General features: G+C 51.8%; 2 protein-coding genes across 36 annotated transcripts; one reads left to right on the top strand and one right to left on the bottom strand.

Annotated features, from left to right (window-relative positions):
• Positions 1-14,385: 14,385 nt before the first annotated feature.
• ANAPC15 (anaphase promoting complex subunit 15) lies at positions 14,386-17,688 on the top strand. 35 transcript variants are annotated; one of them, XM_070074929.2, is made up of 7 exons: positions 14,517-14,652; positions 14,743-14,828; positions 15,797-15,851; positions 16,014-16,143; positions 16,657-16,716; positions 17,031-17,168; positions 17,327-17,688. In XM_070074929.2, the coding sequence occupies exons 4-7, from the start codon at positions 16,024-16,026 to the stop codon at positions 17,372-17,374; spliced, it is 366 nt and encodes a 121-aa protein (XP_069931030.1). In that variant the 5' UTR covers positions 14,517-14,652; positions 14,743-14,828; positions 15,797-15,851; positions 16,014-16,023; the 3' UTR covers positions 17,375-17,688. The 35 variants fall into 35 exon arrangements, with proteins under 35 accessions (XP_002708765.1, XP_069931020.1, XP_008262769.1 ...); XM_089330273.1 differs by having other exon boundaries at positions 17,315-17,688; XM_089330347.1 differs by having other exon boundaries at positions 15,797-15,881; positions 16,019-16,143.
• Positions 17,689-18,134: 446 nt separating this feature from the next.
• TOMT (transmembrane O-methyltransferase) lies at positions 18,135-20,532 on the bottom strand. The gene is made up of 3 exons (XM_070074824.2): positions 20,137-20,532; positions 19,057-19,253; positions 18,135-18,589 (listed from the first exon to the last, which is right to left on the bottom strand). The coding sequence occupies exons 1-3, from the start codon at positions 20,393-20,395 to the stop codon at positions 18,269-18,271; spliced, it is 777 nt and encodes a 258-aa protein (XP_069930925.1). The 5' UTR covers positions 20,396-20,532; the 3' UTR covers positions 18,135-18,268.
• Between the last annotated feature and the right edge of the window lie 2,715 nt (positions 20,533-23,247).

Raw genomic sequence — 23,247 nt, 5'->3', positions numbered from 1 at the left:
CTCCCCAAGAGACATCTTTTCTTTTTTCCTTTTTAATTTTTTAGAAAGATGTATCTTTTTTTTAAAGATTTATTTATTTATTTATTTGAAAGTCAGAGTTACACAGAGAGAGAGACAGAGAGGTCTTCCATCCACTGGTTCACTCCCCAGATGGCAGCAACGGCCGGAGCTGAGCTGATCTGAAGCCAGGAGCTTCCTCTGGGTCTCCCATGCAGGTGCAGGGGCCCAAGGACTTGGGCTATCTTCTACTGCTTTCCCAGGCCATAGCAGAGAGCTGGATGGGAAGAGGAGCAGCTGGGATTAGAATCGGCGCCCATATGGGATGCTGGCGCTTCAGGCCAGGGCTTTAACCCGTTACACCACAGTGCTGACCCCAACCCAATTACTTATAATCTCTGGAATGAATTAACACCCAGGGTCAAGTGACAGGGGAGATGTGACAGGTCTGGACACTCAGGGAAAATGTAAATGAATCCAAAGGAGTGGAACCAAATCTAGGCTTCTCCAACATCCCAGTCCAGGCCCAACGCACCTTCCCCAGAACGTGCTTCTAGGCTTGGGTGACTCGGCTTATGCTTTTCCTGGGATAGCCCAACTCTCAGTCGCCAGGCAAAATCCATGCCACTTCCTGCTTGACTGAGCAGCCAGGGGCCCTTGAAAGAGTTAATGAACATAATGGAAATTGGCTCAACAAAGATGGCAATCAGAACTGTGCTCCTGTGTGTCTCAGAGGTGTGTGCCTGCGCCACTTCTTGGCAAAGGGGAGGTGCACCAGAGGGCTCTTAGAGTGCCAGTTATCTTAGAGTCCCAGCTATTCACCCTCTGATGCAGCTCCCTGCTCATGGCCCCTGGGAGGCAGCAGATGATGGACAAGTTCTTGGGCCCCTGCCACCCATGTAGGAGACCAAGATGGAGTTCCTGGCTCCTTGCTTAGGTCTGTCCCATTCCTGGCTATTGCAGCCATCTGGGGAGTGAACCAGCAGATGGAAGAGCTCTCTCTTTCTCTCTCTCTGCCTTTCAAATAAATAAATAACCTTTTAAAAATGATTAAAATGGGAAGTTTTATGTAAGGCACATTTTAGCACAATAAAAGAAAAAGTAAAGGGAGTGGTTGGTGATAGTTGTACAAGATAAATCTACTTAATGTCACTGAACTGTACAATCTCAAAGGGCTCATATGGTAAATTTTATGTAATATGTCTTCTACCACAATAAAGGAAAAAAAGCAAAGGACATGTTGAATAAGACCCAGATGTCCTGGGGCTGGTGCTGTGGTATAGTGGGTAAAGCCGCTGCCTGTAGTGCCAGCATCCCATGTGGGTGCCAGTTCAAGTCCTGGCTGCTCCACTTCTGATTCAGCTCCCTGCTGTGACCTGGGAAAGCAGTAAAAGATGGTCCAAGTCCGTGGGCCCCTGCACCCATGTGGGGGACCCGGAAGCTCCTGGCTTCTGGCTTCAGATCGGCGCAGCTCCCGCCATTGCGGCCATCTGGGGTGTGAACCAGCGGATGGAAGAGCTCTCTGTCTCTCTCTCTCTTTGCCTCTCCTTCTCTCTCGGTGTAACTCTGATTTTCAAATAAATAATAAATAAATCTTAAAAAAAAAAAAAAGGACCCAGGCATCATGGGGTTTCTGGGCTTCCCTGTCTATACTTTAAGCCCCTAGAGTCTGTCCATGCCTCAGTCTTTCCCTGGGAACAGTCAGCAGTGTGAAACCTGACGGGGAACAGAAAAGGGGGCCGGAAAGAAGTAAAGGCTTGGTCTCTCCTGAGCCTGGAGTCCAAGTTCAAGCTCAGATTCCCCAAGCTGTTTCAGGGGCCTTCCCTATGCAGTGGAGGCCTTGGCCCCACCTCCCCTTCTGGATGGCAGCAGCATCCTTGGCTCTGGCCACAGTGGACCTGCCACTTCCTGTGCCATCATCCTCCCACCTGTGCACAGGTTGTCCTCTGCCGACTGCTCTTTCCTGCTTTGTTTTCCAGGAAAACTCTTACTTATCAGCCAAAGCCAAGGTCAATGGCCCCTTTACTGGGAAATCTCCCCAGCATATCTGATTTTTTTCTTCCTGTTCAAGAGCTCACAGGGTGGGGACCTGGCCTGTGTGTGTGCTTTTGCTGCATCATGGCCATGGGGGATCTATCTTCTCTTCTACCTTGTCCTTGAGCTCCAATTAAGGCAGGGAAAAGCACACTGATTCCTCTCCTCAGTTCCCATGTGCCCTTCGGAGCCTGCTTCCTCATTTGCATAGGTAGAGGGCACCACGTGCTCCTGGAGTACGTTCCCCGCCATGGTATGAGGAAAGCACCTGGCTCATAGTGGGGACAAGACATACAGTCCCTCCACTGCTGGAGATTTGCTAGATTCCCCAACCCCTCTCCTGCCTCCCTCACACCCCATGGCTGATCTTTCCATCCCCCAACTTCCCCCCTGTCAGGGTCAGCCCCTTACCTGCCCCGGGCCCCATTCCAGCCTCACATGGTCATTGCAACCTGTCCTCAGAGTCTGGCTTTGTCTAGTGGTGCTTGGTGTCCACACACACAGAGAGAAAAATCTGTCCTGGCCCATGGAGTCCTGCACTGGGAACCCCACGTGGCATTCAGCAAGGCCAGAAGCAGCAGCTGTGTCATCTGCTAGGCCATGTCCATCCGTTCCTGCTGGGGAGCCGCCGCCAGCCGTGTACGAGACAGCAACCCTAGGTCTCTTGGCCTGGATTCCTATCCCCCGCCCAAGCACAGATCTGCTTTCCCTACCCTGCGTATGCCCCAGAGCAGCTGAGCCAAGGAATGAAGGGAAGGAGGGGGTGAAGGGAGCCCTTCCCTGGGCCTGGAGCCTCCCTCGACAGTGCTTCAAAACTAGGCGCTGCCACTTGCTTGCTCTGTGAGCTTGGAAGGAGCCGCCACCCCTCTTGACCACCCTTCCTGGTTTTTGTTATGTGAATGTTCTATTCTGAAATAATTTTAGACTTATAAATAAGTTGCAAAAGTAGTGAAGAGAGTTTCTGTATGCTTTCCATTCAATTTACCCAAATGTTAGCATCTTCCATATCCAAAGCCCAATAAAAAATAACACTAAAGTAATGCTATGAACTGATCTACAAACTTCATTCCATTCACACCAGTTCTTCCACCGACGTCCTTTCCTGGCCCAGGGGCCAAAGCACGATTCCAGATTGAACGTAGCTGTCATGTCTCCCTAGTCTCCTCCAGTCCGTGATGGCTCCTCAGGCTTTCACCTTTGATGTCCTTGCCAGTTTTGAAAAATTGCTGGTAAGTTGTTTTTGTAGACTGGCCCTCAATTTGGGTTTGTCTGGTATTTTCTCATAATTTGAGCTTGTGCGTTTTTGGCAAGAAGCTCAGAGCATTGTGTCTCTTTCTCAGTGTGTCAGATCAAGGGATTCATGATGTTGCTTTGTCTCATGGTTGGTGACCATTTGGTTATGGTGGCTTCTTTACCATTTAATAACTAGTTTTCCCTTAGTGGGAAATGTCCCAGTGTCTTGTGGGAGGACACTTGGAGATGTACAGATACCCTCATCATACGTTCATACGCTTATTTTAATATCCATTCCAGCAACAATGAGAAACACAAAATTGCAGGGTGTTTTGTCATACAGCAATAGCTATTGTCTATTGTCACCCCCTGACAGGGGGTATTGCCTCTTTTAGACTCTGAGAAAAAAAAATTGGCTTGTTACCCACTATAACCACTTTGCAGATGCCTCTTGCTAAACCAAGACTCCAAGGCAAAACCGGGTACTCATCACACAAATCTTCAGATCCAACCAGCTACAAAACTGAATAGTTACCATATGCACACTGCCTTTGTAAGGTAGGAAGTCAGATATGAGCTTGTGTGTGTGTAACAAAGGTCTAAAGAGTTGACTTGTAGGTCCAGCATCCGCATCTCAAAGTCATCCCAAAAACTTTCCAGTGGCAGTCCAGTATTTGCATACTGCCCTGCCTCTTCTACCTGATAACCTATCAGGAGGGGGTCCCTGCCGCTTCTGCCTGATAACCTTCCAGGTGCAGCCCAGTATCTGCATTTCAAATATCCTGCTCCAGATCCTGATCCTCCAGGGGGTCCTGCTCACCCTTCCTCTAACTGGGGCATCACCAACCAGGCTTTCCCCTGTCTGATAACTTCAGGGGGAAAACTCAGATAGGAATTTTTCTATTTACATCCAAGAAGTCCCTTCTTCCCGGAGGAGCAGAGGTGGGGAGGCAAGACCCATCCCCTTAAAAACCCCCGGCCTCAACCAGATTGTGCACTCAGTCCTCTGCCTCTATGCTGAGCCGCCCACCTGGCCTGGCCAAGTGTACTCTCTTCACTCAACCATGTAACCCCACTCTCCCCCAGTCTGAGCGACTGGGCACTCTCGTTCAGGTTCTGTCTGGAGAGGTGCCCATCCGTTCTTACAGATGTCCCTACCCTAATAAACCTTGCTATTTGCTTTCCACTAGTCTCTGTCTCACGCCTGAATTCTTTCTTGCACAAAGACAAGGACCCTGCCTTCTCCGGTAACACCTTTACCCTTCTGAGTGTTCTGCTCAAGGTTTTTTTAATTTTTTTTTTTTATTTTTGACAGGCAGAGTGGACAGTGAGAGAGAGAGAGACAGAGAGAAAGGTCTTCCTTTTCCATTGGTTCACCCCCCAATGGCCGCTGCAGCTGGTGCACCGCGCTGATCCGAAGCCAGGAGCCAGGTGCCCCTCCTGGTCTCCCATGCAGGTGCAGGGCCCAAGCACTTGGGCCATCCTCTACTGCCCTCCCGGGCCACAGCAGAGAGCTGGACTGGAAGAGGAGCAACCGGACAGAATCCGGTGCCCCGACCGGGATTAGAACCCAGTGTGCTGGCGCTGCAGGCGGAGGATTAGCCCACTGAGCTGCGGCACCAGCCACAAGTTTTTTTTTAAAGATTTATTTTTTAATTATTTATTTGAAAGTCAAAGTTACACAGAGAGAGAAGGAGAGGCAGAGAGAGTGTGTGCTCCCATCTTCCAATTCACTCCCAAAATACATACAACAGCCAGGGCTGGGTCCAGTTGAAGCAGGGAGCTGGGAACTCAGTCCAAGTCTCCCACGTGGGCAGCAGGGACTCAAGCACTTGACCCACCACTTTGCTGTCCCCCAGAATCCACATTGGCAGGGAGCTGGAGCGAGGAGCCAGAGGCAATATGAACCCAGGCACTCTGATGTGAGGTGCTGGAGTCTGAATATGTGCCTTGACCAGCTGGCCAAATGCCCATCCTGGGCTCTAATCTTCTGTTCACTTCTAATTGCCAGAATTTCATATTCCTTCTTCCTGGATGACTGGATTTTGGCAGGGATGGTGACCAGCATTTGCTGAGCCCTGCCCCGCTCAGCAAGGGGAGCCAACGGCTTCTTGGCTGGTGGACAGACTGCCTTGGTGTCTGCCTCTGTGGTTTAGGATTCTCTGGGCTTCTGGCTTGGCCATTGAAGCTGTGGTTCCAAATTTGAGACGGTGGCTGACCTTGGGTCTCATCTCCCTGCTTTACCTGTCCCTCTCCATCACAGCCCTCTCTGGGCTCTTTGGTGAGGAGGGCTCCTGCGGAATTGCCATCTGTATCCGCATACATCTCACTGGGCAACCTTGCTCTCCTGCACCCTGACTGTTAACACTCTCCATCACTTCTTCCTGCTCAGGAGGGCTGGAAAAGTGTGACTGACACTTCTGGGGTCTGAGAACCTTCGCTTGGGGCAGGACTGGCATTGTTCACCTGGCCTCTGGGGGCACTCTCAGAGCCCTGTCCTTTTCCCCACTCTCACAATTCTGGAAATTGTGTACTGGGAATTGCATGAAGGCCCCCTACGGACATGGAGAGCATCTGCAATGGTTTTGTTCTGCTGTGCATTTACTGCCTTGAACTGGAACTCCACCAGGGCCTGTAACGTTGGCCGTTGCCTCCCAGGTATCCCAAAAGAAGGCTTAACTATTGTACCAGACCCCATCCTGGGAGATCACTCTATAGTCATGTGTAAGCTACTAGAAATGGTAACTGCTCAGGAGAGATGGTCAGCATTTCAAGTAGATAGTGGTGACACGTCTCTCTAACTGTGCCTTTCAAGTAAAATAAAATAAATTTTTACAAAAATTCTGAAATCTATGCTTTTTTTAAATTTAAAAATTTATTTGAAAGACAGAGTGACAGAGAGAGAGAGAGAGAGAGCGAGCTTTCATCTGCTGATTCATTCCCCAATGGCTGCAATAGCTGAGACTGGGTCATGCCAAAGCCAGGAGCCAACTACTACATCCGTTCTCCCACCTGGGTGGCAGGTACTTGGGTATTTGGGTCATCTGAGTGCTTCTCAGACACATTCATAGGGAGCTGAATCACAAGCCAAGTAGCCAGGATTTGAACTGGCACTCCCAGGTGGGATGTGGGCATCCCAAGCAGCAGATTAACCTGCTGTACCAAAATGCCTGCTCCTAGTTTTTTCATAGCATACACTTTCCATGAAATTTTTGAAGACCCTCTCATATAAATATATACTACATAAAATTTACCATTTTAGTCATTTCAAGTGTATAGTGAAATGGGGAAATATTTGTCTTTTTATGATTGCTTATTTCATTTGTCACACTATCTTCATGGGTTTGTCCATGTTGCACATATACTCGATAGTATTTAGCATAAATGTTGGAACAAAAGCTGCTGAAAGTATGATATAGGGGTGGGTGTTTGGCTTAGCAGTTAATATGTCACTTGATATGCCCTCATTCTGTATTAGAGTGTCTGGATCTGAGTCTTGGCTCTGCTCCTGATTCCAGCTTCCTCCTAGTACACACCCTAGCAGTTGGCAGGTGAATACTTTGGTCCCTGCCATCTTCGTGGGAGACCCAGATGGAGCTTTCAGCTTGGCCCAGTCCTGGCTGTTGCAGGGATTTGGAGAGTAAACCAACAGATGGAAGATTTCTCTCTGTCTCTGTCTCTGCCTTTCAAATAAATTTTAAAAATTAATAAATGGAGGCTGGCACTGTGGTATAGTGGGTAAAGCCACTGCCTGTGGCACTGGCATCCCATATGGGCACCGGTTCTAGACCCGGCTGCTCCTCTTCCGATCCAGCTCTCTGCTATGGCCTGGGAAAGCAGTAGAAGGTAGCCCAAGTCCTTAGGCCCCTACATCCACGTGGGAGACCCAGAAGAAGCTCCTGGCTCCTGGCTCCTGGCTTTGGATTGGCTAAGCTCCAGTTGTAGCCATTTGAGGAGTGACCCAGTGGATGGAAGGCCTTTCACTCTGCTTCTCTCTGTCTGTAACTCTACTTCTCAAATAAATAAAATAAATCTTCTAGAAAATTACTAAATGAAAATGTTTTTAAGAAAGTGTGATATAAAGACTGAAAGTGTGGCCAGAGGGTGAGGTCTTTGATCTGTGCTTTCTTCACAACCACCAAGGAGAAGGCTTCCCCACTGGACCCCACCCCCAGCATACCCTTGAAGCTTTGTTTCTCTCCAGCCTCTGTTTGGAGGCTGCCGTGCCTCTGGGTCTCCCAGCTGTGTCTGCCCGAGCATGTATGACGGTGTGACTCAGTGTCTGGGCATGAGTATAGATGTGTATGCCCATGTAATACTTTTCAATTGGCTTTAAAACAATGCAATTTTATCATCTCTCAGTTCTGTAGGCTACAAGTACAAACCCTGAGCCTCAGCGCACTTAAATCAAGGTGTCGGCAGGTTTCTGTTCCTCCTTGGGGGATCCCAGGGAGAATCAGTTTCCTTGCCTTCTCCAGCTTCTAGAGCCCATCTGCATTCCTGGACTCAAGGCCCCTTCTCCCATCTTCAAACCAGAAATGTGGCATCCCCCCTTTTTTTTATAACATCTTACTATCTAACCTTAGCTGGAAAAGATTCTCTTAAAAGAAAAAGATCTATTTAATCATTTATTTGAAAGACAGAGTTACAGAGAGCAAGAGAGGCAAAGGCTGAGACTGGGAGAGAGAGAGGGGAGAGAGAAATATCTTCCATCTACTGGTTCACTTCCCAAACAGTTGCAATGGTTGAGGCTGGGTTCAGTCTCCCACATGGGTGGCAGGGGCCCTAGTACTTGAACCATCTTCCACTGCTTTCCCAGGTACATTAGTAGGGTGCTGGATCAGAAGCAGAATAGCTGGGATTTGAACTGGCACTCTGAAATGGAATGCTGGCATTGCAACTGGCAGCTTAACCTGCTGTGCCACCATGCCAGTCCCAGGTCCCCTGACTTTAAGGAGCTGTGTAAACAGAAGGGGCCCACTCGGACAATCAGGCTAGTCTCCCTGTGTCAAGGTCCTAACCCGTAATCATATCTGCGAAGTCCCTTTCCATGTACGATCACATATTCACAGGCTCTGGGATCAGCAATACAGGTATCGTTCGTTGGTGGTGGTGGTGGTGGGGGCTTTATTCCGCCTATCACTCTGGTGTGATGGTGAGGATTTGCATGTTGTTTGTGTCTCTTCAGTCTCTGCCTCCAGCACAAATAGCCTCTCTGACTTTCTATTTTTGCCACGGCCAGAGTGAGGAGCCCTTGGCTGTGGTAAGCAAATATATGCAAACCCATGTGTGCATGATCAGGGTTCTCCAGGGAAACAGAACCCATAGAGGGGATTTACAGACTGGCTTACATGATTGCAGAGGTGGAAAAAGCCCACCACGGCCATCTGCAAGCTGAAGAGCCGAGGAAGCCAGTCCACACGACCCCATCCCAGAAGCTAGAAGCCTGGGAGCCCCTGGCCGGCTGCTGGTGCAAGCCCCAGAATAGAAAGCTGCAACCCGGGCCTACCATCCAAGGGCAGCAAGCAGTAGAGGACACGCAGCAGGAAGAGCCAGGGAGAGAGGGCGGGGGAGCCAGAGAGACACATTTTCCCCCTTCTTCCGCTTTCCTGCTCTGTCTGGATCCTCAGCTGATTGGATGAGGGCAGATCTTCCCCACTCAGGCCACTGACTCACACACCAGTCCTCCGGAAGCAGCCTCACAAACACACCCAGCAGTAATGATTTACCAGTCCTCCAGGCATCCCTCAATCCAGTCGAGCTGACTCAAAATTGACCATTACTCCACCGAGCAAGTAGGGGCCCGGCTGGAGCCCGCCTCCTGGGCTGGTGTCATAGGGCACTGGAAGAGAATCCACAGAGATCCCTTCTAATTCGTCTAGCCATCCTACACACACAGTCAGGTCCAGAGAGGCCCCAAAGACAGAAGATGAACAAGGTGTCATGATCCCGAGATAGGAGGAATGTTAGTGCCCAAGCTGCCTGGAGGTGCCTGCCAGCTCCCTGCAGCGTCCCCTGCACATACACACACACACACACACACACACACGCAGACCCCAGAGAGTCCCCTCCCACTGAAAGTCCTCTTCCTTCCTCCTGGCTGACTCTCTAACCCTGAATCATCCTTCAAAGCCCAGCAGCCTCTGCTACTCAAAGGAGCCTTTCTCAGCACCTCCTGGTCCTCCTGCAAGGAGGGGTGCTGTCCTTCGGGGGCAGGGCGCTGTCTCCTGGTCCTGTTTTCTCATGTTCATCGCTGAGATGGCTACACGGTGGGCCCTCAGTCCTGTGCTGGGCACACGACACCCTTTCAGGCCCCTGTGCTTTTGCACGTGCTGCCCCCTCTTTCTTGACTCCTCCTCCGGCAAGGCCCCCCTCCTCCCCAGCCATCCCACGTGCTGCCCTCGCTTCTCAATGCTCCCCCTCCTCTCTTTCCAGGGTCTGTCACCAACATAGCATTCATCGCATGAACTAATGAACATCAGCACGGTCAATCCTCTCAGGCAGAAGGAAATAAATTCGTACGACACAAACATCTGCTGAGCGGCTGCTTCACCAGGCACCACACAACAGACTGGGGAAGTGGAGTTGAGTCACAGAAACACCTGTCCTCCAGGGCCTAATGATTTGCTTTATGCCTTCCCCATCAGATGGGGGACTTCCCAATGATAAGGACTCAGATTTGACTTCTCCGTGGGTCCCCTTCACATACAGACTGGCCCATAAGAAAGCTTTCAGAGTGAGGGCAAGTTTGACATTCCGAAGTCTCAGCTTCAGCTCCGATGGGCCACTACTTTTTTTTAAGCCTCAGGTTCCTCATCTGCCACTTGAGGGCAGGATTTTCAGGGCTGGGGTGAAGATAAGAGGAAGTAATGAGCGTATGTCTGCAAGATGATGGCGGTGACCCTCTCCTCTGACCCCTACCAGGGCCAGTCACGCTCCTCAAGGCCTGTGGAAGGAATGAGTGAGCAGCTCACTGGCACTGAATTCACGCCGTTCAGCTCTGGCCCTTCCTGGATCCTGGAGTAGTGTAAGCACAGCGTCATAGGTTTCCACTTCCAGCCTGCAGGCTTTCGATTTATTTTTGACTGTTGGGAAATTTCCATCCTTCCCCTGGTTTTAGATCCCAGGCCCTGGTTTGTGGAAAACACAAAGAAGGAGCAGGTAAAATCTCAGAACAGAAAGGGCCAGGCCTGGGAAATCTCTTCTGGGGACTCAAACCAGGGTTGGAGACATGGTTAGGACACCATGTTAGAGAAGATGCAAGCATGGGGATGTGAAGCTTCTACCTGGGGTCCCGAACAAGTCAGCCCTCAGGGCCAGGGCGCTAGCCAGGATGTTTGACTCCCATCCCATGACATCCCATGTCAGTGCCACCAAAGCCTTTCCCCAACTGGACCCTTTCATATTCTCTCATCTCCCCTCCTTCCCAACATCCCTACCCAGGTGGATTCTCACTGTTCTCCAAGCACATACTCTGCTTGCAGTGCCACGCCCTTGATTGTGACCCCTCTCTTCATGGACTCCCTTCTCCCACTTGTCTACTGGTGGGCTTAACTCCTACTCATCTCTCAAGGCCCACTCACAAGTTTCCTTCTCTGGAACAAAAGTGTAAATTTAATTTGTCCAACCCATTCACCTCTCCCTCCTCTGTGTTCTCATAAAATGCTCTGCACACATTGGTTCTAACACCACCCTCTTCCGTAATTCTGGTACTCACTAGACCGCATTTTTCTCAGGAATGGGGATGGCTTCTGCTTCATCTTTCTGTCCCAGGACCTATCAAGGTGCCTGGCACTCTGTTGGAAAATCAACAAACGTTACCAGAAAACCAGTAATCATGACTTGTTGGACCTGGCTAAGGACCTTAGAAGAATTTCTAAGTTAGAAAGAAATAACTTAGAAGAAATTCTAAGTTATCGAGGAATTTTCCATGAGACCAGAGATGTCAGGAAGGTTGCCTGAGGTAGGGATTCAGCAAGAAAAGGAAGCAGAGACTGATGGGAGAGAAAAATGACAATAGGAGCAGATATGGGATCCTGGGAACATGGAACCCATTCAGTCTCTGCCTTCAAGAAGCATACGGACTGGTGCTGAAGTGAACAGGAACACAATTTTGTACAGAGGTAGGCTGTAGTAGATCACTTTCTCCTTCTAGACACCTTTTCTTTTTTCTTTAACTTTCATTTATTTTTTAAAAGATTTATTTATTTGAGAGGCAGAGAGAGGGAGAGATAGAGAAAGATGCGTTCCATCTGCTGGTTCACTCCCCAAACGGCCGCAATGGGGCCAATCTGAAGCTAGAAACCAGGAGTTTCTTCCGGGTCACTCATGCGAGTACAGGGGCCCAAGCACCTGGGCCATCTTCCACTGCTTTCCCAGGCCATAGCAAGGAGCTGGATCAGAAATGGAACAGCTAGGACATGAACCGGTGCCATATAGGATGCAGGCACTTCAGGCAGAGGCTTAACCTATGCTGCAGCGCTGGTCCCAGGGAGGGATACCCTCTTTACCTGGCTTTCTATTTATCCCTTTTGGCCTTCTTTCTCTATCTAGCTTGCTGCTTTTGGTTTCCTCAAATTCTTAATATTGGAGAAAACAATTTTCCATCTATACTGATTCCCTTTGTGATCTCATCCAGTTCGAACATCATCTATGTGCTGGTGAGTCCCAAAATGATACACCTAGCCTAAGATGCTCCCTTGACTTGCGGAACCAAATGCTTTCCTGCCCTCTCAACGCCTCTACTGTAACGGGCATCTCAAACTCAACACACCCACAACCGAGCATCTGATAACATTCCCCAAAACCATCTCCCCCATCTTTCCCACCTCAAAAAATGGCCACACCCATCTTTCAGTTGTGCAGGCCAGAAACCTTGGCTCCCTTCATCCTCCGACACCCTACATCAGATCTGTGAGTAAACCTTTTCTCTACCTTCTAAATACGTTCAAAACTCGACCACTTCTCATTCACCACCTCTAGATTATTATAACTGGCTCCAACTGGTCTGCCTGCCTCTACCATTGAAGCCAGGGCCCGTCCTTCACAGAACAGCCAATAGCTCTGTTAAACAGAAATCACATTGTGTGGATCCTCTGCTCACCACCTTTTACTGGTTCCCCAGCAGAGTAAAGCCAAAGCCCTTATTGCGACCCGCAGGGAAGTATCTCCTGGCCTTGTGCTACCTCTCTGTCCTCATCTACTCTCTCCCTAAAAGACACTATGCTCTAGCCGCTCTAGGCCCTTTGACCTGTTGTTCTCCCTCCATGAAATGCTCTTCCCCAATTATCAGAAGGCTCCCTTTCTCCCCCTCTCGTCTTTCTTCGGATCTTTACTCCATCTTTTGCAGTGACTATTTCCCCACATCTAAGATAAAACAGCTCCCCCACCAATGTCTTCTTGCCACTTTTCTTGATTTAAATAATTTTTCCTCAGTATTTACTTTAAGACTTATTTATTTGAAAGGCAGAGTTAGAGGGGGGGTGGGAGGGGGAGGAGAGGGGGAGGGGGAGGGGGAGGGGGAGGGGGAGAGAGATATCGAGATCTTCCATCCATTGGTTCATACTCCGAATGGCCACAACTGGCAGAAACCAGGATCCAGGAGCTTCCTCTGGTGCTCCTGCACTCATGGGAGGCCCAAGCACATGGGCTATCCTCTGCTGCTTTCCCAGACACATTAGCAGGGGGCTGGATTGGAAGTGGAGCCGCCAGGACTTGAACTGGCGCCCATATGGGATGCTGGCATTGAAGATGGTGGCTTAACTTGTTATGCCACAACGCTTGCCCCCTTTATCACAATCTTAAAACTACTTTATCTATCTTCCTTATTGTTTATCTCTTATTGGAATGACAACTGGATGAAGAGAGGGATTATATATCCACTACTTAAAATAGTGATGGATATATACCAAGTCACTCAGTAGGTATCTGGTGAATCAATGACTAAATTGAAAAGGTGAATATTTCCAAGAGGCACATTTTAAGTATTTAATGAAAAAGATTTTAACAAACTCCTATCACATTTGATATACACAGTACATTATCTCTTTCTTAAAATATTTATTTACTAATTCAAAAGGCAAAATGATAGCAAGAACGATGGGAAGGGCAGAGAACAAAAAGAGAGGGGAGAGAGAGAGAAAATCTTCCATCTGCTGCTTCACTCCTCAAAATGGCCACCAGGCTGAAGCCAAGAGACAGGAACTACATCCAGGTGTCTGACACGAGTACTTGGGCCATCATCCAGTGCTTCCCAGGCACACTAGCAGGGAGCTGGATGGGAAGGGGTGCAGCCGGGACTCTGACTGGCACTGATACAGGATGCAAGTGTCTCAGGCAGTGGCAGACTCCCTGCACCACAGTGACCCAGCCTACATTACCTCTTGAACAGAAAATCTTCACGTTAGCAGAGGGTCACAGGAAGGCTGGAAAGAGAAGGAACTGAGTCTAGGCAGAGGAAAAGGACTTTGCCAAAGGTCACACATTGGCTGGACAGCACTGGAGCTGCGGATGACTGCTGGCTCTGAAAGAGGCTGGTAGGAGGTGCAGCTCCGTGGGAGCTGGCTTAGAAGGACCTCTTGCAAGAAGGCATGAAGATGCTGAAAGGGAGGCTGAGCCTGAGGCCTATAGAACGGAGGCATAAGCAGATGAGCGAGAGATGAGAGAGGCTGCAGGGGACATGCCCCAGGCCTGAGAAGGGCCGTTCCCCAGCGGTACAATGCTGTGCTTGAGGCTGACTAATCTCTCAAACCTGCACATAATCTCCAGTGTCAGAATGGGGCAGGCGACCTAAGACAGACTTTAGTCTGGAGCCGATGGCTTGCCCACCGGATTGCGAGGGCGTTGGGGGAAGCGAGCATGTTCGCAGATTCATCCCCAGCTTCTAGCAGAGCCTGGAACACCGGGGATACACAAAAGAATGAATGGACTCAAGCAGGAAACCGAGGCTGAGAAAGGACGGGCAGGAGGGAAATCAAATCATCCCGCGATTTTGAGGTAGAAGCACATCAAATTCTCTGGGACGCACCACGACAAACCAGCTTTCGTACGAACACAGCTTGCTGCCCGCTGTTCAACAAGGGGTTCGCGAGCAATTATTGCCTGGGGCAGAGGGGCGGGACTAAAAGCAGCCGTTGGGGCGGGGCCAACCTGGAGAGGTCAAATGGCTGGGATTCGAGGCGGGGCCAAAAGGTAGGCGCGGCAAGTGTCCTTCTCCAACTAGTACGTGACTGAGGTGTGTCCTACGTCACATCCGGCCGACGGCGGTAGCGGGAAACAAAAGGAGCCGAAGAACGCATGCGTTTGGTGGGTCCCGGATTCTGGCGGGTCCTTCCGCTCAGGCGGGGTGAAGCGCTTCCGGGTCGCCGCCGGCTGCCGCTTCCCGGCGCGGTAAGTACAGAAGCGAGGCTGTGGCCGGCTCCTTGCCCGTTCTTCCTTTCTTCCCCCCGAGAAACTCAGTTCTTTAACCCTCTTCCTCAGGAGCTCCATGTCCAGACTCCTTTACCCTTATAGAGCTCCAGCTCATTGGCCGCTTCCTCGAGGCTAAGCCCCACCCCATTACTCAGGTCCGTCCATTCATTGGTGTCACTTCCTGTCACCCAACATTTCTTTCAGTTAATTGGCTCTACCCAGACCCCGCTCCTTTCTCGGTTAGCAACCCTATATGGGCAAACTCCTGTCCGAGTCCCGCCCCCGCCTTCCTCCTGTTGGTCAACCTTACGGTTATTATCATCTTAAGCAAAGAAGGGGCGGTGGCTTCGCGGTGGAGGGTTGGGCTTTCGGGGCCAAAATCTCTGGCCTGTCAGTTCTGAGCGCGAGGGTGGACTGTACCTACTACACGGGCTGGGGAGCTGAGGCCTAGGGAGGGGCGGCGGCTGGCCCTGGGTCGATCAGATCAGGGCAAGAGCAGGACTACACATCGACCCTTTCCCCCTGCTCTTCTCCCTCGGTGTCTGGCCTGACCCCCTCCGCGCGTTCGTTCTAAGCCCTGACTCACTGTGTGACCTAAAGCCAGTCTCTGCCTGCCACTGGGTCTCAGTTTTCCCGTTTGTGGAGAGGTTTGAGTTCAAGATTCTCTGGGGCATTCCCAGTTAGCTTTGTCAGCTACGTAATCAAAGCTGATTTTCCTTGTTCTTTTACGTATTCAGCCATGCAGTCTTCTGTCTACCTATTCACTTACCCATGCCTTGTGGAACAGCTTACTGCACCCTGCTTGCCCGGGGTAACCCACCCTCCCTCCTTCCCCCCTCCCACCAATTTGACTGTGGTCAGTGACAGAAGTGGTTAGTGTCCTAAATTTCTGAAACCGGGTGGGTGTGGCATGTACTCTCGGTTTGAATGCTCAGAAGTGGTGATTATTTCAGTAAATCCCTGCTAGTTTGCTATAATTTCATAATGCCAAGGTGCCTTCTGGGTTCCTGTTTCTACACTTGGCGCCCATTCTCTTGCCTGCTTGAACAGCCTACAGATAGCAGTACTTGATGATCGCAGTAACTTTGAGGGTGATAAAATTGTTACTATCCCCATTTTACAGATGAGGAAACTGAGGCCCAGAGAGGTTAAGTGACTTGGCCAAGGTCAAACAGCTAGTAAGTGGTGGAGCCAGGACTGAAACCCAGGTCTGTCTGATTCCTAGAGGAAAGTAGCTGCCCTTCCTTGCTACTTTCTACACCATCCCATCCCTGAATCAAATTACTCCCAAATAAGAATCAAGCCAAGACAAACGACATTCACCTGACGTTCTCCCTCAGTCCAGGAGCCATGTCCACCTTGTTCCCTTCCCTCTTCCCTCGTGTGACTGAGACACTGTGGTTTAATCTGGATCGACCCTGTGTGGAGGAGACAGAGCTGCAGCAGCAGGAACAGCAGCATCAGGCGTGGGTGAGTGAGGATCTAGCCCAGCAGTCAGAGCCCCCCACCCCCTCAGTGGGCCTCAAGGCAGACCTTCCCTGCAGGAACTTTTTGCCCTGAGCTGAGAATAGTCAGGCTGGGAGCCAGGGGGCCAAGGTTCTTGTCTTTGTGGTAACCTGATTGTTGGGAGGACCATGGGACTTCTGGGCCAGATTGGAACCCAGGCTCCTGACAGTCATCCCTAACTCTCTTCCCTAAGGCTTAGGAAATAACACGTTTGATAGTTATTGCAGACCTAGCAGGAGGCGTGTTCACCCTCACTATAGTTATAGGAGGAAAGAAAGACCCAGAGTGCTGAAGTAGCAGATCAACCTCATAGAAAAGGGGCAGATGACAGGAGGGAGAGGCCTGCATCTTCCGAGAACCGGGAGGAAGCTTCTCCCCCACACTTGAACGTCTTTTCTGGGGCAGAGTGGGTCAGTCCCATGCCTCTGACCTGCCCTGCTTGCACCCTGGTCCTGCTCTGCCCTCTCTGGCCTCCAGCTCCAAAGCATTGCAGAGAAAGACAACAATCTGGTACCTATCGGCAAGCCAGCCTCAGAGGTGAGTGGCCCCGGCACGAGAGACCTGAGTGGGCCTGGGGTGGACCAAGGCTCTGTTCTAATTCTGAATGTCCTGCCTCTGACCCAGAGCAGTTGTGATTCTCAGCTCTGGATGGAGACAGAAAGGGGAACTAGAGGGATGGGCCTTGGGCCTAGCACTGTGGTTTTGCAAAACAGGTGCTAACCTTAAAGGGGTAATGTTGGCGAGTATGAGGGTCATTCTGGCCCCAGAAAGCGGCTTCAAGTGGGCCAGCTCTTGAACGGGTCCAGGCTGGCCTGTAGTGTCTACAGGTGCTCCCCTGCCCCACCCCCCAGCACTATGATGATGAGGAAGAAGAAGATGATGAAGACGATGAGGACAGTGAAGAAGACTCAGAGGATGATGAGGACATGCAGGACATGGACGAGATGAATGACTACAACGAGTCACCTGATGATGGAGAGGTCAATGAGGTAGGCAGGTGTGTTGGGAAGGGCCTCTGTTCCTGGGCCCCTACCCCTGACCTCACTGATGGCCAAGGGGTACAGAAACCCTGGATCCAGCCAGGGGCACGATCTGGGGCTGAGGCTGGCTGAGGCTCCTCCCCACCCACACCCAGCCTCCTCTCCAGGTGGACATGGAAGGCAACGAACAGGATCAGGACCAGTGGATGATCTAGGTAGACAAGGCAGGGTGGCCTCAGGGAGATTCCAGGCCAACCCAACCTACCTTGCACCCCCAATGCCCAGCCCCAAGGCCCCAGCCTGCAGAACCAGCTAATGGCCCAGTGCCTGAGAGCTCATCCTGGGCACTTCCTCAGCTGCTGCCTGGACCTGGTCTCCTTGGCTCTCCCAGGCCATGAGTCTGCTCTTGAATCCCCAGGGCCTGAGCCCACCCTACCTTCTTGGCCAGTACTTTACCCTTTGGCTACCAGGTCTGGTCTCTATCTAACCCTCTTTAATAAAGACACAGGACTGATTTTTTTTCCCCTCATGTCTATTCCCTGTTTGTTCGTGGGGCCCAGTATCTTCTCTTGGGCTGTGGGGAGAGGGCGCCGAAGGGAAATCAGGAAAAATAAATAGGCCAGGTGGGCCAGGGTTGGGGACAGGCCAGGGCGGCCCTGCCCCTGGCCCAGGCTCCTGTGCCATTTCCTCTGGCCCAGCTTGCATCCAGCCATTCCTCTAGTGTCTCTGACTCATTGTCTGCCGTCTCCTCTGATCTCACCCAGGGTGGCGTGGGATGGAGAGGGGGAGGCCCCTGGAGCTCCTCCCGCCAACTTCCTTAGGGTTGAGAGAGCAGATCGTGTCTCAGAGCAGAACCCAGCCAATCAGTGACACCGCTGAGTTGGGAGCTCAGGCCTCTTGCTGTTGGTCCACGGCTGTCTCTGGAAGGAGAGTGACCAGTGGGACCAAGCAGACTGATAGAACTCAACATTCCTGTGTGGAGGCTGGACCCTTCCCTCCCCTGAGCCCCAGCATGTGTCAGGCCCAAACAGGGAGGAGAGGGGATATTATGAGGTGTTTGGGTGGCAGGGGGTGGGGGGGGCATCAGTCAGAGCCCTTGGGTCTGGACCTCAGCCAGGTCCAGTGTAGGTGAGCTGGGCTATGCCGTCCTTGATGGCTGGGAAGTCTGGGAGACCAGTGTGGTGGAGGCGGCAGCGGTAGCGGCCACAGCTCTTGGCATACTGCAGGAAGCGGGGTGCACCAGGGAAGAGCACATGGTCAGCCAACACAGTGGCACCAGCTGGCAGCAAGGCATGGGCCTCCAGCAGCTGCAAGTCCCGCAGGTAACACCGGGGCCGGTGTGCCAGGAGCACCAGGTCTGCCCGACTCAGCTGGTGCTGGGATCGTAGGTGCGGGATCACCTCTTCTGAGCTGCCCACGATGAGCTCCACCTGCGGGGGTGGGGAAATCGCAGTGAGAGTGGGTGTGACTTTTCTGTACCCCACACCCCATCAGGATGTGGCTTACCTCACACCAGGCTCTGCCTGTGTCCCCAAAAATATTCTCTTATTTTCTCTGGCCTCAGAACCCAAGAAGTTGGGATCATGTTATTTCCATTCTGCCTGTGATGAGGCTGAGCTGCAGAGGGTGCATGCTTTGCCCAAGGCCTCACAGCGAACAGGAGGCAGACTACAATTTGGAGCCAGATTTGCCGGGCTCCACAGACCTTCCTCTTAGCTTCTGCTTTTGTTAACCAGCAGAAAATATGTGCAAATGACTGGGGACAGGAGGGAAATTGCTCACACATCCTCCTCAGGCTCACAGGACCTAAACAGAGCTGTTTCCTTCTCAGGGGATGGGAGTCCCCAACAAAGGAGGCCCAACTAGAGGTCAGGGTCGGGGAGTTGGGGAGGCTGACCGTGCGCTCATCGAAGCCAGCCAGGCGGATGAGTTTTTCAGCCACTGCTGCTGTGCGTGGGTCCCGCTCCACGGTGAGAAGGCGACCTCCAGGGGGCAGGGCACGGGCAATAAGCAGGGTGGAGTATCCACAGTGGGTGCCCAACTCCAGCACCCAAGCAGGGGCCTTCTCCTCCACCAGCCGCATCAGGATCTGGCCTGTGGGGGCAGAGGGCTGTTGCAGAAGTCTCCTGATGGAAAGAGATCTCCTGCGCCTACCTGCCTCACTGCAGCCCGCAACCAGCTAGGGTCTCATCTTTCTCAGACCGTAGCCCCAGCAGCCCTCTGCTGCCTGCGATCTAATCCGAATCTTTCCAGCAAATCTGACCCTGTCACTCCCTGGCACTTGTTATTCTAAAGGCCTTTGGGATTGGACTTGGGATCCTCCAGCTTCAGCTTCGATTCGCAGCACTTGCCACCTGCAGCCTGTATCACAGCCATCTGGAACAGCTGTGCCCCAGCAGCCATGCTGGCTGACTCCCTTATGCTCTGCCCTTCCCCACAGCCTGGCCAAGTCAAAGCCAGTCCTTCTAGCTTAGGCTTAGTTCAAATGTTGCGGCCTCCAGGAGGGCCCTTGCAGAAACTTCCCATCTGGCGAGAAAACCATACCCCATCTTGCAGGCTCCCGAGAGGCCTCGTTTAGAACTTTCAGTTTCATTCCCCCCCATACTATCTTTCTGAGCTTGGAGTCAGAATAAAAGCACTTGTGCTGGGAGTTGGCACTGAGGTAAATCCAGGCAGACAGGTGGTCTGGGATGTGGGCACCTCCATGGTGGGGGGACACGGGTCATCACAAAGCTCCTGGCTGTGTGCTGAGACACTTACTCCCTGGTGTATTGTGACCCCTTACGGCCAGTGTTTGTGGCCGCTACCTCCTCTTCCATGCAGCAGCTAGCCCATACCTGATGGCAATAAATGTAGTCCAGGCCCCTCATTGTCAAATTAGACACCCACCCACCCACCCAGTAAGGCAGCGACAGGCCCCAGATCTTCCCTCACCGTCTTGGGGTCCTTCCTGAGTGGAAGGCTAGGAAACACTAACCTTTGACAGGCCCCATGTGGCTCAGGTACTCGCAGTGGCTGCTCCAGTGGTCCAGGGTGGCAAGGATGTGACCGGGATCCCCGGGCAAGGCGTGGGTGAGCACGTAGCTGAAGGCCCGCTCCTCCAGCCGCAGCCCTGACAGGCAGTCTCGGAGGCTCCGCAGCAAGACCGCACGCACCAGTAGCCGGAAGTAGTGCCGGTACCTCACCAGCAACGTCACCACCAGTGGCAGGAACGCCAGTGCAATGGCAGGGGACATGGTCCCTACCTGAGCCCTGGGATGAAGGGGGGCAGTGAAGGAAACTCACACCCCCTGTTTGCTTCTCATCGGTGCAGCCCTTACTAACAGCAATTACTATTCTTGGATTTTAGAAACCAGAAAGGCCAAGACACACTGTCTCCAGGCTCTTAAGAGGCTGAGTTGTTTTTGTCCTAAGTCACATAGCAGAACTAGAATTTGAATCCCAGTTACTGTGATGCCAGGCCCATGCACCTTCCAGGACTCCATGCTGCCCATGTTCAGCTCCGAACCCCAAACCACCCCTTTCCAGTCTTGACGCCTGGTCCCATCTTCACGTTGCCAGCCCCACCTCTGGCCCCTCATCCCTGAAGCCACCTCTTCTTCCGGATCTCTCACCAGTCTCCCTCTGGGATATCCTGCCTTCACTCTGTCCGCCCTGAGCTTGGCCTCTGTCCCATTACTGTGCAGCTAAACAGCAACACTTCCCTGTCACTGCATTCTGCCCCAGTCAAGGCAATCCAGCATGCACAGGACCCTGGAGTGAGATGTCCTTTTCCCACTGCAGGATCGTGCCTGCTCTTCCCTGGTGCGAGGAGGAGTCTTGAGTGTACGTTTCTTCTCCAGTGCTGTCTCCCCTCCCTTTTTCCCCCTCTTCGCCTCGGCTCTCTTAGAAGCCCCTCCACAGGCCCGTACACACACTCGGCACACTTTGCCCCCACTCAGTCCCCTTCTGCAGGACCCCTTTTGGGGGAGTGGTTGCCCTCTCCCATGCCCCCTTCCTCCACACGTGGCCTCTCAGCAGACCTCCTTGGTGAAGGTGGGAACTAAATATGAAAGTAAAAGAACATATCTTAGCGGGTGTGAATGGGCAAGGGACACGCTGGGTTCAACTGATGTGCTTGGAACCCACACTCAAGGGCCCTGCTTACCTGGGCTGAAGGCTCCTGCTTAGGGAAGACCAGAGCACAGGACAGGAGGGGGAGTCCTCAGGGAGGGAGAGCCCGGAGGCAGAAAGCTGGGCCTGCTTTCAATTATTGATGCTGAGGCTGCTGCTGTCACCCGAAACCTGCAGCTTCAGTTACCAGTCTCGGGGACAAGCTGAAGCTTCTCCTGCCCATCAGGATTCTTCCAAAAATTTAACTTCAAGGTCTTGATTTGAGAGGTAATACAAGCTGCTAGGTCTAGTATCCTCTCTTGCATCTCCATGGATCGGGATGTGGGGCACGGGATGAACCAAGGTGGTGGGAGATTGATTTACTCAAAAGCCAGTTTTCTGTAAGCAAGCGTTGGCTTTGGTCACAGAGAAGAGTCAGAACCTCTTGCCATCTTCCAGAAACTGCCAGGTTTAGTAGAAGACACCAACCCAGGAACAGAGAACATAGTTTGATCATTAGGTTGGATGCTGCATGAAACCAGGGACTTTGGGCTATTAGGTGAACTGCTGCATATTCAGGACCGTGTGTGGCACATAGCACTCAGTAAATTTTTGTTGATTTGATAATCAACACTGGATAAGGGTTAAGCACAGAGAACTGGAGATGAGTAGCAATGGGTCAGAGAAAGCAATCAAGGGGATATTGTTTGTGTTGAGACTTAGGAGTAGGCAGACCTGGAGGGAGGACTGTGTGCTGGGCTGCATGTGTGAAGTCCAGGTGGTCAATCAGGAAACCAAGCACTGAGGTTAGAGAAACGCCTCCCTCCCTCATTCCTCCCCTCCCACTCAGGGGCGAGGAACGGGAAGGAGCAGGTATCAGGCTATTCATGATACTGAATGGCACACTTGGACCTGGGTTAGGGGTGGAGAACACAGGGGAAGGGTTTTTTTTTGTTGTTATTATTATTAAAGATTTTTTCATTTCATTTGAAAGGCAGAGTTAGACGGATCTTCCATCCCCCAGTTCACTACCCAAATGGCTGCAACAGCCAGAGCTGAGCCTATCCAAAGCCAGGAGCCAGGAGCTTCTGGGTCTGCAACGTGGGTGCAGGGGGCCCAAGGACTAGGGCCATCTTCTACTAATTTCGCAGGCTATAGCAGAGAGCTTTCTATTTTTTTTCTAGTTAATGATTTATTTGAAAGGCAGAGTAAGAGAGAGAGGCGAGATGGAGAGACAGCTTCCACTCACTGGTTCACTCCCCAAATGTCCACAAAGGCCTGGGATTTCCCAGGCTGAAGCCAGGAGCTTTTTTCCAGGTCTCCTACTTGGGTGCAGGGGCCCAAGGACTTGGGCCATTCTCACTGCTTTTCCAGGCACATTAGCAGGGAGGTGGATCAGAAGTGGAGCAGCCAAGACTCTAACCAGTGCCCATATGGGATTCCGGCCCCTTGGCTGCATTGGTCCAGGGGGAAAGTTTTAAGAAAAGAACTGGGGCCGGCGCCGCGGCTCAATAGGCTAATCCTCCGCCTAGCGGCGCCGGCACACCGGGTTCTAGTCCCGGTCGGGGCGCCGGATTCTGTCCCGGTTGCCCCTCTTCCAGGCCAGCCCTCTGCTGTGGCCAGGGAGTGCAGTGGAGGATGGCCCAGGTGCTTGGGCCCTGCACCCCATGGGAGACCAGGAAAAGCACCTGGCTCCTGGCTCCTGCCATCGGATCAGCGCGGTGCGCCGGCCGCAGCGCGCCGGCCGCGGCGGCCATTGGAGGGTGAACCAACGGCAAGGGAAGACCTTTCCCTCTGTCTCTCTCTCTCACTGTCCACTCTGCCTGTCAAAAAAAAAAAAAAGAAAAAAAAATAAATAAAATAAAAAAAAGAAAAGAACTGGGGGAGGGGGGAGCTGGTCTCTGTTAAATTATGATGGCAGCTGCAAAAAGATCAGAAGGTAAGATTAGGTGGCCTCTTTCTCTCTACAAGGCTAACCTCTACTTGGCTTCACCTA

The sequence above is a fragment of the Oryctolagus cuniculus genome, chromosome 1 (genome assembly GCF_051225735.1).
Source record: "Oryctolagus cuniculus isolate XC-2025 breed Fujian yellow rabbit chromosome 1, ASM5122573v1, whole genome shotgun sequence".
Classification (NCBI taxonomy): Eukaryota; Metazoa; Chordata; class Mammalia; order Lagomorpha; family Leporidae; genus Oryctolagus; species Oryctolagus cuniculus.
This window is presented reverse-complemented; position numbering and strand designations above follow the sequence as displayed.